Below are 14,612 nucleotides of genomic sequence, written 5' to 3' on the forward strand. Positions count from 1 at the left end.
AGGCCTGTTTTCTCTGGGGAAACTGGGAAGAAATGGTTACTTCTACAGAGGAAGGCCAGGAAGGTCTGTGCCTCCAGCAGCTCATTCTTCCAGTTTTGTATCTTGGAAGATCTTGAACAAGACCACCAAAGGAAAGGACCTCAAAGATTATTTGTCCAATTCTTTTATTTTACAGACACATAAACTGAGTCCCAGAGACAGGAAATAACAGGTAATATATGGTAGTGAAAGGATCTGAAGTATTCTTTCCAGTATAGGATGCTGCCAGATGCTAGCACTAATTTAGTTAACTCCTTGGATTGATCTGGGGATTTTGGTCCTGTGTTATACCTCACCCCCCTTTCCTTTCCACTGAAAACTCCTTGAGGTCAGGGACTTTTATCTTTGCATCAAGTCTAAGCACAATGCCTACAGTGTATAGTAGGTGCTTAATAAAGGCTTGTAGATTGATTAGAGATTAGTTATTTGTTTTTACCACTGTCAGAGATATTATGGAAAACAAAGATTATGGAGAATAGGAGAGGTGCCTCAGTATTGGAGAAGGGCAAATGTTTAATATTGAGAGAGACAGAGACAGACAGATAGAAGAACAAGGAGAAGAAGAAGAAGAAGAAGAAGAGAGAGAGAGAGAGAGAGAGAGACAGAGAGAGAAGAATATGCAAATCATAAACCAGTGAGTTTGATTTAGAGTGTTAGGGAAATTCTAGGACAGATTATTTAAAAAGCTGATAAGAGAACACCTAGGGAAGACCACCCTCCTCCTCCCTCCCAGCCACCCACCCCCTCTGGGCTGACAGGATTGGGAGCGGGCTGTTTCCAGGCTCAGTTCTGACCAGACCATTCTTCCATGCCCTTGTTTCCCCCTCCCCCATCCTTTTCGAGTTCTCAAATCCACACTAGTCTCTAGACCACTCCCCCTTTTCTACCTCATTAGAATTGTTTTCCTTTGTGTCAGCAGCTCACTTTTCACAGAGAAGAGGCCTCTGCTATTTATGTCTCCTCATATATGTTTAAGAGAACACCTCAAGGGGATTCAGGGATTAGATCTTAGTCCCACCCTCTCTCAGGCGCCATTTCTGGGGCTGGAGTCTTCACTTTTGTGGAATACCAGTGATGGGATGCTCTTGCTAATACAGGGCCATGAAAGCTCCTGGTTCCTTCTAGGGTCAATTCTCTGGGTCATAGCTTTCCCTGTTGACTAGTCCTGAAGATGACCTTGTCCAAGGCCTTTTCTCCTGTCCATATGTCCTGGGAAAGGTCAAGGGGCCAGGGGACAGAGCTCAGCATCCAACTACTTCTAATTGGAGTGACCTGTGAAAGACTGTACAGATACAAGGCCAGGAGGAGGGGTCAGTTGAAGGTGAGCGCTGTAAGACTCATAATCTAGGCCTTCTGGAGGGGCACAGTAAATCGGCTCTTATAACAGACCATTTCAGAGCTGAGGTGGAGAGCCATACCTAGTCACCTACCTACAGGGACTCTCCTTGGTTCTGGGCCTAGTCCTGTTCATTTGTACATAGGTTCAGCTCAAGAATCCCCTTTACATTAGGACCTCTCAGCCCCCACCTGCCCCAGTTGTCGCCCCCCTCCCACTTTGTGGTGTTTTGTATTCACTTATCTAGGTATATGTTGTTCTCCCCCAAAGACTGTAAGCTACCTGAAGACAGAGATTGTTTTGTTTCTATCTCTGTATCCCCAGTGATAAACTCTGTGCTTGGCATTCAGTAGGTATTTAATAAATGTTAGTCAAATGAACAAATGAGTGAATGATTGAAGCCCTTTCCTCACAAGACTCATGCTCTCTCATCACACCATACAGATGACCCTTCTACTTGAAGGAGCTGCCACTGTGGATCAAACTTTGGCCAATCCTTCCCAGCTACAAAGTGATTAAGTGGGGGCCCATATGTCTGCCACCCAAGAGGCATCTCTGCTGGGTGTAGGTAGATAGGTTCATCACTGGAGGACTAGCTACTAACTGACTCAGCCTGATTACTGAGACAAGGAGGGAAAGGGCAGGAGAGACCCAGACTGACTGGAGGCACAGTCATGCTGCTAGAGTTGTGTGCCTTGAACACAGCTGGCCTCCATTTCTCCCAAGTTCCCAGTGAGAAAGTTGGTGTGACATGGTTAGCCCCATTTTACCAATGGGGAGAAATGACAGGACTTGGCCAAGGTCACACAACTAGTAAGTCTGGGTGAAAGTGGGGGCCTCCAACCCAAGCCTTTTGATTCGCTCTGGGTTTCCATTACAACTCATGGTTCTTAAGCACAGAGTCATGTGAGAGGCATGCCAGAACGGCTTGCTCACTGCCAAAGGGCACTAATCAGAGCTCCAGGAACGTCGGCTCCTGTCTCCCTGAGACTCTGCTGCATAGCAACTGAGCAAATGGCATCTGTCTGTCTGTTCCCTGCTCCCTCTTCTCCTCCCTCCAAGGCCTCCCATTCCAAAGGGCACAGGCTGGCCTCAAGATGTCCATGCTACAGTCAGGTTTTCCAGAGTGGCCTAGGCCTGGAATAGCCCTGAGCAGCAGAGGCAGAGAGACTGGTAGGTGTGGCCTTGGCCTTGATCCTGGGCCCCAGGGCCCCTGGCAGGGGGCAGAGTTTGGAGTTACAGGTTTGGGAGAGGGAGCGGGAGAGAGAAAGGCATCCCAAATTCAGCCCTTAGCCCTGGCTTCTGCCTCACTTCACTGAGAAAGGCTGAGAGGATCTCATAAACCTCTCAGGTCAAGGTGTACAGTCTTTTTCCTGGAATTCCTTCCTTCCTTCATTTATTGCTCCCACAATAGCTTCTTGTTCCCACATCCTAGGGGTCTCCAGGTCTGCATTCAGCATCCCCCACCTACAAGACCTGGAGCTGTAAGGCATTTGCCTGTCCTGTATGATTTTACAGAAGAAGAAACTGAGGCTCAAAGAGGTTGACTTGTCCAGAGTCACACAGCTGATAAGTGGGAGAAACAGGACTCCAAGCCAAGTACTGCCCTGTTCACCCTTGAATTCTTTTCCACCCACTCCACCTCCCTCCCTGAAGAGCTAGCTATTACAAACTGACAATGGCCTGGGGGCACCACAAAGTATACGTCTTAATAAATAAATGTCCTTTTTGGCCACTGTCCTGATGAGAGAGTCCCAACTATTGAGGCAGTGGAGTGGATAGAGGGCTGACCTGAGAGTCAGAAAGTCCTGGGTTCAAATCCCACCTCTGATATTTATTAGTTGTGTTACTCTGCGCTAGACAGTTAACCTTCAAGTTAACTACCCTGGTAGAGAGGGGCACTGTGCATTGGCAAAGGGAGCATCCTCAGTGGGACATCCTTGACATTGATGAAATCACATGACCAATGAAACACATTTCCATAATCATTAATGGTTGCTAAGCACTTTAATAACAATATGAAATTTTATCCTTATGGCAACCCTGGGAAATAAAAGGGTGAGGTCAGGTAGAATTATGGCCATTTTATGGATGAAGAAACAGGCTCAGAGCGGGAATAATTTGTTTATACATAGTATGAGAGGAATGGACTCTGGATTTGGAATCAGAAAATCAGGCTTCAGAGTCTATGGGATTATGTCTTTCTCCAAGGCAGCTACCATTCTCAAGAGCCATAGAGTTTCTATGTATAAGGTGTCTTGATGGCACAGTAGACAGAGCGCTGGGCTTGGATTCAAGAAGACCTGAGTACAAATCTAGACTCAGACACTTATTAAGTGTGTGATTCTGGGCAAGTCACTCAACCTCAGTCTGCCTCAGTTTTCTCATCTGTAAAATGGGGGTGATAATAGCACCTACTTCCCAGGGTTGTTGTAAGGTTCAAATGAGATCATATTTGTACAGTGCTCTGCAAACTTTACGGTAATATAAAAATGATAGCTGCTATTATTATTCTATGCAACTGGGCCAATAGAGAGGCAGGCAGTAGGATGCAGTGGAGAAGGGAAATTGCCAGACTTAGGGTCAGGATATCTAGTGCCCACCCTGCCACTAAATGTGAGATATTAGGGAAATCATAGGATTTAAAAGGGACTATAGAGACTGTTTCCACCAAATCTTTTTTTTTTTTTTACAGATAAGGAAACTGAGTTACTAAATAATTTACATCTCCCCAGCACCTTAAGGTTTTCATCTTGCTCATGACAACGTTTTAAACTGGGTAATAAAAGTTATCATCACCCACATTTTATAGGTGAAGATAATGACTTGAGGAAGTTAGATCTTGTTTCATCTTTGTACCCCTAGCCCCCAACACACAGGAAGTCCTTATGAATTAAATTAAACTGAATTGAATACCTGGTATACCTATTACTATCTGTGCAACTGTAGGTCAATTTCTTCAGCTTTAAAATGAGGGCAACTAGGTGGCATAGGGGATAGATCACCAAGCCTGGAGTCAGGAAGACTCGTATTCATCAGTTAATATACTGGTTGTATGACCCTGGCAAGTCACGTCACCCTATTTGCCTCAGTTTCCTCATCTATAAAATGAGCTGGAGAAGGAAATGGCAAGCCATTCCAGGATCCTTGCCAAGAAAACCCCAAATGGGCTCATGGAAATTCAGGCATGACTGAACAACAAAATAATATCACTGTTCCTTACTTCTCCTGAGTTTTATAAACCTAAATGTGCTATGGAAATATGATCTATTTAGTGAGTCTAAGCCTCAGTTTCTCCATCTGTAAGATAATTCAAAGGAATCAGATGATCTCCAAAGTCCCAGCTTTTAAGTCTTATGATTTGCCTAATATCTTACTCTTAGTGGCAGTATGAGCACTCGATAACCAGGTCCCCTGACTCTAATGCTAAGTTTCTCCAGCCCACCGCACTGTCTGCCTACTTCTGGGTGCTCCCAGTAGCATAGAAGGTCTAGATATACAATTCCAGGTTGTGTCTTCCTCTCTTATAGTGTAAGCTCCTTGTCTGTAATCCCTGATACTTGGGAGGTTGAGGATGGTGGATTGCTCAGGAGTTCTGAGTTTCAGATGGGCTAAAGACAAAAGGGTGTCCACATTAAGTCCAGACCAATATGGTGAGCCCCTTTGCAGGGATCCCAGGCTGCCTAAGGAAGGACCAACTGGCCCAGTTCAGAAATGGAGCAATTCAAAGCTTCTGTACTCGTCAGTAGTAGGATTGGACCCATGAAGAGCCATTGCACTTCTGGCCTAGGTATTATAAGGAGACAGAAAGAAAAAGAAAAAAAGAAAGAAAGAAAGAGAGGGAGAGAAGAAGGGAGGGAGGGAGAAAGGAAAGATGGAGAAAGAAAGAAAAAGAAGCAAAAGGAAAAGAAAAGAATGTAAGATCTTTGAGGGTGGGGCATTTTTCTTCTACGTGCATCCTCAGAATTTAGCACATGGCCTGGTACATAGTAAGGGCTTCATAAATACCCTTTCTTTCATTCATTCATCAGTTTTGAGCTAGAAGGGAACTTCAGGGTCACCAAACTGAATCTTCTGATTTTACAGATAAGGAGACTGAGTCCCAAAGAGCTTAAGTGATTTTCCCAAGGTCACACAGACAATAAGAATAAAGAATATTCAAAGATAGAGCATTTAAAAATGGGGCTGTTATATCTCTGAGTCCCCAGGAAGACTGAACCTTCCCAGGAGGCAAAGGAAATCCTCCCCCACCTCCCCAAAAAAGACAGGGTTTGGGGGGGCAGGGATCCAATGTCCATTTCCTTCTATTCTATGCCCTTAGGGCTGAGACTGGGGGAACTGGGCTGCGCTCCCTTCCCTAGGGGCTATATTAGCTGGGTGAGTCATGGAGGCACTTGTATAGGGAGTATTGGGTTACAACCCATTTATGGACTCAGCTGAGTAGAGATATCAGTCGACGTTCGAGCTGCCGTCTATTCTTAGGTGACTCTCCAGCTGAGCTGAGCAGGCAAGGCAGACCGGGTGGCTTCCCTGTTGGGGTGGGGAGGGCGGTCGGTATTTCTTTTCTTCCTTAAATTAGATCCCAGACTACTTTCCCCAACCTCTTTTTGTCTATTTCTCTTCCACCCACTTCTCTGTTTGTCCTGTAGGGGCTAAGGGCAACCAGTGCACCAATCCTGGGATGGCTTACAGCGTGACCCTCACTGGCCCAGGACCCTGGGGCTTCCGTCTCCAGGGGGGCAAGGACTTCAACATGCCCCTCACCATCTCTCGGGTGAGTGTCTCAGGGGATGTACAGCCTGCTTGGCCTGGACTGAGTATGGTTCTGGGGCCTGAGGAAGGCACAACTAAATCTTTCCCTGGTTGCCCCCAGCCCCTAGGGAGGAAGCAATAGGTGTCCCTTCAGATGGGAGAGCTATCTACTCACGGGCACATACACCTGGGTATGTCTTTTCCTGGGACAGGGATGTTGTCAAATCAGCAACTAATTGGTGGGCTTTGGTGGGGAGAGTGGGTGGGTGAGGAAATGACCCCCTATTGGGGAGCCCAGAGGATGAGGGCATTGTCTGCCCTTCTCTGACACCCCAATGGCCTGGATTGATTGCATCACTGGTTGGCTCTTAAATAGGGATTTGTGGATGTGGCAGGGTGTGAGTCCAACTGCCAGACTGGATGGATGTTTGGGTGGATGAATGGATCATCAAATAACTTATTTAGGCCATGGAGACATAGGAAACCCTAGTTTTTAAGATAATTTATCTTCATTGATAAAGCACCATTCCATTGAATTTTCCTGTAGCCAATGCAGTGTTCTGAGATTTTAGGGGAGAGGGGACCCTTAGGATGGGAGAAGGTGGCAGATTTGACCTTACGTAGGTCTCCTGCTATCATATTGAAGATTGGAGGTGCTCATGGAGTCAGTACCCAGTGTTTGGGGCTCAGGGGCTCACCTGTCCAGCCAAGCAGACCTGGAGGGGTCCTGGCCCCATGACTGAAACTGGGGAAAGTTCAGTTTATACTACAGTCTTTTTTCTTCCCAAGAGACTTTTCTCACAGCCAAGTTTATATTTCTCAATCCCTGTGTTCTAGAATGGAAGTGAAACATGATCAAGGGAATCAAGTGGCTTAACTGAGCTATGAAATAACTCAATTAAATATTCTTTTCAGTCTTCTAGGTACTGGGGAGGGAGAGAGTGAGAGAGAAAGATAGAGAGACAGAGAGAGAGAAAGAGAGAGAGAGAGAGAGAGAGGGAGGGAGGGAGAGACAGAGACAGGGAAATACAGACAGAGGCAGAGACAGACAGACAGAAGAGAGAGAAAGAAGGAGAGAGGGAGTGGTAGAGGAAAGAGAGAAGCGGAGAGAGAGAGAGAGAGAGAGAGAGAATACCACCCCTCTTAAACCCATAAATGATTAATGATTTAGAGAAATGGAGGAGAGAGGAGAGAAAGAGAGAGAAGAAGTATGGGAAGAAGAAGAGTAGAGAGACTGGGAAGAAAAGAGAAAAGAGGAGACGGGGAAAAAAGAAGAAAGGGAAGAAGAGGAGACAAAAAGAGAGGGACGCGGAGGAAGGACAGAAGATGGGAGAGGAGAAGGGAGGGTAGAAAAGGGGTGAAAGCAAGAGAATAAGAAGAGTGAGGAGGAAAAAAAGAGAAAGAAGAAATGTGAGGAGGGAAAGAGAGGTGCAAAGAAGGAAGAGGAGAGAGAGGAGAGTGTGGGGAAGGTGGGGAGGAGAAGAGAGGAAAGATGCTATTTGGAAGAGGCTGTGAGACTCCTGAGTGGGCAAGTGGCAGATTCTGCTGATGGCTGGCCAGCTTTCCCGGGTCTGGAATCCAGGCTGCCTCTAGACCTTCCTAGAGTGGGGCTGTGGCAATGAGGGAGTCAGGGGCTTGGGAGGGAATCCCTTACTCCTTAATTATAAAACCCAGAGGTCAAACCAAAGATTCTGTGGCATGAGGGATGAGTCATTCATAGTGGTTATGAGGCTCATGGGGCAGCACTGCCTGGTCGGGAGCCCTGAGAGGGACTGCTTCTGGGCTCTCTCACCTCCCAGTACCCTTTGCAAGTGGTGATAATCGCCACCAACTCCTGACATTCTCCCTCTGCCATCCCTGACACTTGAGATAGCCCTTGGAAAGTGTGCTGGGTTTTCTGTTGTTTTTTTTCCTTGAAAAGAGCATCCCTTATCTTAGTTCCTAGGGACTCATGTGAGGGTCTGAAGTGGTGCTGTTCATTCCAACATTTTTCCCTTCAGTCCTCGAGCCTTGGGTGTTAACCTCTTCCCTGCTGATCCATCATATTTGCAGTCTCCTTTTTCTTTGCCCTTTCTTCCTCTCCTTTTGCTTTTCCTCTGCCAAGGCCCCCTCCAAGCTATGGTTCTCTGACTCTCACTTGCTCATGTCATGTCTGAAAGGAAAGAAGAGTGCAGAAGATAAGAGTTTGATACCTAGAAGGGACTTGGGAGGCCATGTCTGTAGTCCAGTCCCCTCATTCCACACCCCAGGAAATAGGCCAGGTCACTGATATGACTTGCCCAAGGTCACACGGGTAATTGGTGAGAGCTGGCATTCCAAATGAGGTCCCACACTCCAACTTGAGCCTTTGCTACATTGTACCACACTGTTATTAAGTATGTGAGGGATTATCGCAGGAGACATGGATCACACTTGTGTGTTGGCTCTGCAGGGCTGGACTAGAAATGATGGGTGAGAGATGAGAGGAGATCAATTTCAGCTTGTTCAGAGTTGGGGGGAGGCATCCTAATGTTTAGATCTACCCACAAGTACGATGAGCCACCTGAGGAGGGAGGGAGCTTCCCAGGACTGCAGGGAGGATGTCTGGTCAGGGATGTTGCAAACGGGGGCCCCGGACTAAGTAGGGTTGTAGTAGATGCCCTCCGAGGGTCCAGGCAACTCAGAAATGAGGGTGGTCCTTCCCCTCAATGTATATATCCTACATATAACTACTTATTTCCAAGCTGTCTTCCTCTGCTCTCCAACCTCCCACCTTCATTAGAATGTGAACTCTTTATGGTCAAAGATCACGTTTTTGCCTTTCTCTGCATCTCCAGCACTTAGTTGAAGAACTTAAGAAAGTATTTAATAAATGCTTGCTAACTGACTGACCATACTTAATAGCCCCGAAGGTCCCTGCTAGATCAAAGTCCATGCTCCTACGTGACTGTGACTCTCACATACCCCCAACCTCCCAGCCTGCTCTAAAAGGCAGACAGGTTGATTTATGAGGGAGGTCCCAGCTGCTTTAGCACATGGCAACAGCTGCCATACCCCACCCAGTCCTTGCTTTATCAAGTTCACAGGATTGATTCCCTGTTCCCTGAGGGACTAAAGTTGTGGTGAAACCCAAGCTGCTGAACCATACTAATTGATAGGGGACCTGTTCTTTCTCAAAGGAAAGTCCAAACAGGGAGCCCAGGAACATTCTTAACTCCGGAGATGGGGTCCTGGAGGAGAGAGGGGAGGGAGGGAGATATCTGGACTGGCCCCTGATCGAGTCAGGGGATGAGGGCAAGGGGCAGGGAGCTGACTTCACATACCCTTGTTCCATTTCAAGCCCCAGGAGAATACAGTGAGTTCTCAGAGCAGGATCCCTTAGGGGGGGCTTCATTGGGAATCAGACCTATTAGATTCTGTGTCCTCAAAAGCTTAATGTTTTTCCTGTGTAATTGTTTTAAAGCAAAGGCAAGCAGAACCTGCTTTTTGTCTTCTGCATGTTCTTTATTTGAAGGGGAGACTTATAGGATCACAGTTGTAGACTTGGAAGGGACATTAGAGGCCATTGTCTACCCCTTTCGCCCCTGGGTTTGATAAGGAAACAGGATGGAGAGTGTGAGTGCCTGGCCAAGGTCACACAGCCAGCAAGCATATGAGGCAGGATTCAGACTTGAGTCTTTCTGACTCCAACACTATGCACTTCACCACCTACTTGCTTGTTTCAGAGAGGCATCTTGAGGCAGAGAAGGGCCCTGGAGCCAGGGGCTGATGAACTTTGTGAGAAGAAAGGAAAGGGAGCAGGTGGGCCTGGGGGTGGGGCAAGCCAGAGAGACAACAACAGGGTTTGGGGCTTCTGGGAAGGGATGGGGTTGGGATGGGGGAGGGAGCAGGACACTGAGATTGGTACACTGGAATTGGAGGAGGGGTCAGGGAACAGGGGACAGGATCAAGACTTGTCTGGCTGAAAGGCTCAAATGACAGTATGTAAAAAGTGCTTACTGTAGAAAGTTATTAACATTTATAAATGTGAGTTATGGTTTACTTACTTAACAAAATTGTTTTGTTAAACATGTCCCGATTACATTTCAATCGGGTTCAGCCAGCACTGGGCTGTGTGGGGCCCAATGACATCTCTCATCTAGCCCAACAATTTACAGATGAGGAAACTGAGGCCCAGAGAAGATTTACTTTTCCAAGTCTTGGGTCTTACTCAAAGTTATACAGGCAATGAATGACAGAGCCAGAATTTGAACCCAAGGCTTGTGATTCCAAATCCAACATGATTTCCACTGTACCCATCCTGAATGCCAGAGGATCTTTCAGAATTTAGATGGTTGTCTGAGCTTCTGCAGGGGGGGCAAACCCTGACCTAGCCAGGATGGGGCAAGACTCAAGGAAGAAGAAATTCTTGTCCAGGTCCTTGTAATCTAAAGGGCATCTTTGTGATTAGCTTGCTCCGCCTCTGCCAATGCGCATAAAGGGAGAAGTTAAATGTTAACTGAGATTAAATTTTTCTTCCTTAATCCCAAGAAGAGATACCAAAGGGCATTCATTCCCCCTTCCCTGCTTTATTGTTGCAATAATAACTTATCCCACTAAAGCATTAAGACACTATCCTAGCCACACTGTGAAGTTGGTTGGACAAAGATCATCCTCCCCATTTTATGGATAAGGAGACTGAGGCTGGAGTAGAGATTTGAACTTCGGAGGTTTAGACTCCAGTACAAATGTTGCCTGGCTTTCTCTGTGCCTTTCCCTACCCTGGCTTCTTCCCTACATCCTTGCCTGCAAAGCAGGCACTGTAAATGTGGGAGCTAGCTGCCTTGGGGCATTAGCTGACTTGGCAAACCCCAACCTATAAACTGAATTAATAGTGGGAAAGTTTGCTGGAACTCGAGTGCCAGCTCTCACATGCCATTCCTGGGATGTAGCGGGTACCTAGGAGGCAAGCCCTCTGTGGCAGGAAGCTGGGAGAAAAGACCCATAGTCTAGGTGATCCTTTAGGGACTGCTTGGGACCAGAGAAGTAAGATTAAGCCAAGCCAGGCAGGGCAAGGGGTGTCTGAGGCCCAGCTCAGAATTTCCTCTAGGATCCTCATTCCTGGGGGCCTACCACAGACAAGGAAAACAAACCTGTGTCTTATCGGTCAGAGGATTATTTGAGCCAGCGCTGGCCTTTTGGACATCTTATCTTTTTCCCAAGGTTAGGCAAAGCAGAATGTTCTAGGGAGGCCCAGGGGATAGAGCACTGGACCTGGAATCAGGAAGACCAGGATTTAAATCTTATCTCTATCATTTGTCACCTGTGTGGCCTCATGCAAAACACTTAACAGCTCTGGGTCTCAGTATTTCCATCCATAAAATGGTGATAGTAATCTTTGCATAGGATGTAAAAAAAATGTACATAGTGTGCACAATGTACTCTACAGAAAATAAGAATTTAATAAATGTTTGTTGCATGGAATTAATAATGCTAGCTAGCATGTAGATAATTCCTTAAGGTTTCCAAAACACTTCCCAATTATTATCTCGTTTGATCCTTATAATAACCCTGGGAAGCAGGAGTTGTTCTTAGTCCCTTTTTCCAGATGAATCTACTCCTTGTAAATGTTGTGAGGAAAGTGCCTTACTGTTAGACCAAGGTGAGTTATTATCAGCAGCTAGGTGGCATCATAGTGCACAGAGCATTGGGACTGGAGTCAGGAAGGCTCATCTTCCTGAGTTCAAATCCAGTCTCAGACGCTTACTACCTGGGTGACCCTGGGCAAGTCATTAAACCCTATTTGCCTCCGATTCCTCATCTGTAAAAATGAGCTGGAGAAGAAAATGGCAAACTCTTCCAGTGTCTATGCCAAGAAAACCTCAAATGGGGTCACAAAGAGTTGGACCCTACTGAACAAGAGCAGAGACCTCATTAAGGAGGACAGCCCCTTTGCTTCCCCCTGGATGCCCTAGAACTGTGGTCCTAGGATCTCCTCACTCTCTCTTCAGCCCCTCACCAAGTTTCTTGGTGGTGCTTGCCTTGGGGAGTCTGATCTCACATCTAGCACCCCCAACCCTTCTGGGGTGTCCATGGTGACACCCCAGAAGGTCTTCACAAAGGACTAGGAGGACAAGGAGATGGATTCCCCAGCTTACTTGCTCTCTTCACCTGAGGAGTCCTTACTAGGAAAGCTCAGTGGCCAATATTTCTACAATGTTGCTTTTTCTAGTCTAATTCAGTAAACATTTATTAGAGGTCTGCTATGTGTATCCTGCTATATGAGGGATACAAAGATAGACTGGATTTCTTTCTGGTTTTGTTTTTTTTTTGGACCAGACCTGTGATTTCATCAACAAGGGAGACTCCCAGTGAGGTAACTCTCTCTACCAATGAAGATCGGCTTCTGCCCTACAGTTTAAGTCTTAGAGAGTTGAGGGTAAGTCAGTCAATCAGTCAGTCAACAAGCACTTGCTGTGTGCCCACACTGTGATTAGTGCTGGGATACAAAGAATGGCAAATCAAATGACTTGCATAGCGTCTCACAGCCAGTATACGCCAGAAGCTGGGCCTAAACCCAGCTCTTCCTGACTCAGGTGCAAGGTTTCTTTTTTTATTTTTATTTTTTATTAATTTATTCATTTGTTTTCAATTTTCAACAGTCACTTCCATAAGTTTTAAATTTTCTCACCTACTGGGGGTTGAGGTACATAAGTAAATAACAACGGCACCAGTTATAATTTGATAAGTGCAGAGGAGAGGACAAATACATTTGAAAGGAAAAAAAATCCCTTGTAACTCGGGAGATCCGAGAAAGATTCCTGGAGAGGGTAATATATGAACTGGGCCTTAAAGAAAGAGAAAAATGTCAACTATCAGAGAAGGAAAGATGTTCCAGGCATGAGAGACTGTAGTAAACAAAGATACGGAGATGGGAGAGAGTGGGATAAAATTGGAGACCAGCCAAATAGCCCATTTTAGATGGAACGTAGAGTCCATTGAAGTAATAGGAGATAGATGGAAAGGCAAGATCTACCAGATCACGTAGGGCCTTGAGTGACAAGTGAAGGCCATTGTCTCTTATTTGATGGACAATGGGAAGCTGCAAACCAAAAGAAATCTCTTCAAAGATCAAGCTCCTGGCCACCTCCTCTCAAGTCCTTCAATATCTTATTTTAAAAAGTAAACTCTATTTACTCCCTCTCCATAAAACTTCTCTATACCTTGCCTCCCCTCCAGTAATTAGACCTTCCTTTTAAACAAAGAAATATAGTCAAACAAAAATAACCCTGTCTGACAGTGAGAGCAACATTCTGCCCCTGGAGTCCCCCACCTTTCTGCAAAGAGGAGGGAAGAATGTTTCATTATCTGCGTCTAGACAGAGACAGAGAGGAAGCCTCAAAACCAGAACGATGTGGGTTCTCATCACACATCTGACATCATCTTGGCTGCGGGACCCTGGGCCACTGTTGTAATCTTTCTGTACTCCACTCGTTGAGTTGTGTTTGACTCTTGGCCCTATGGACTAGACTATATCTACGGAGTTTTCTTGGCAAAGATGCCGGAGTGGTTTGCCATTTCCTGCTCCAGTAGATTAAAGCAAACAGAAGTTAAATGACTTGCCCGGGGTCACACAGCTAGTAAGTGTCTGAGGCTGTCTTTGTTTTCCGTACTCTAAGCCCAGGGTTCTATTCACTGAGTCACCTAGCTGTCTCCTTCTGTGTTCCAGGCAACTGCTTAAATTATAAGTTGCAAGAAAGGTATTGGCCTGTATCAATAAAGGAGTTTCCTTACCTGGCAGTTCCCTTCACCAATGAACCAAGACCATCCATTAGGTGGCACTATAGTGCGCAGAGAGACATACACGGGAGTCAGAAAGACCTGAGTTCAAATCCTGCCTTGAATAGTTGCTGACTGGACCAGTCACTTAACCCCTCCTGACCTCAACTAATCCAATCAAATGAGGTAATACATGTAAAGTGCCTAGTAAAACTTAGAGTGCTGCATAAAGACTAGCTATGTGATGATGATGATGATGGTGGTGGTGGTGGTGGTGGTGACAGCCCCCTCTTTATGACCAGGTTGTGTTATTAGTCCCTCGAATTTCAATTCAATTCAACAAATATTTATTAAATGCCTACTATGTGCCAGGGGATATAAAAAAAGCAACTTTCTTTGAATACTCTTTTGATTCCCATTATTATAATCATAGTTTGTATCATCCTTCTGGTTCTGCTGACTTCACCCTGCATCACTCATGTGCTTTTCCCATGTTTCTCTCTAGTCTCATTTTTTTTTTTTATTGCAGAATAACATTCCATCACATTCCCATTCCCCAGTCTATGGACACCCATCCTATTCCCAGTTCACTACCATAAAAGTGCTATTGAGAACATTCCGGTTTACATGGGATGTTTCTTTCTGGCTCTGACCTCCTTTGGGGCCAGGGAGGTGGGTCTGTACCCAGGAGTTGGATTGCTAGCTCAAAGAGGGTGGACACTTGAGTCCCTTTTCCTGAATGATTCCA

The 14,612-nt window shown here is 45.9% G+C and overlaps 1 protein-coding gene across 8 annotated transcripts in view; it reads left to right on the forward strand.

The window, feature by feature from the left end:
• Positions 1-5,836: 5,836 nt before the first annotated feature.
• The window catches only part of LDB3 (LIM domain binding 3), a 112,729-nt gene continuing 103,953 nt past the window's right edge, over positions 5,837-14,612 (forward strand). For 7 of the 8 annotated variants that reach the window (XM_072628556.1, XM_072628559.1, XM_072628560.1 and 4 more), the window contains exons 1-2: positions 5,837-5,882; positions 6,025-6,149. In XM_072628556.1, coding sequence (XP_072484657.1) covers positions 6,057-6,149 — 93 coding nt within the window. In that variant the 5' untranslated portion in view covers positions 5,837-5,882; positions 6,025-6,056. The other variant, XM_072628557.1, reaches the window with a different exon arrangement.

This window comes from Notamacropus eugenii, chromosome 1 (genome assembly GCF_028372415.1).
Source record: "Notamacropus eugenii isolate mMacEug1 chromosome 1, mMacEug1.pri_v2, whole genome shotgun sequence".
In the NCBI taxonomy this organism is placed as follows: domain Eukaryota; kingdom Metazoa; phylum Chordata; class Mammalia; order Diprotodontia; family Macropodidae; genus Notamacropus; species Notamacropus eugenii.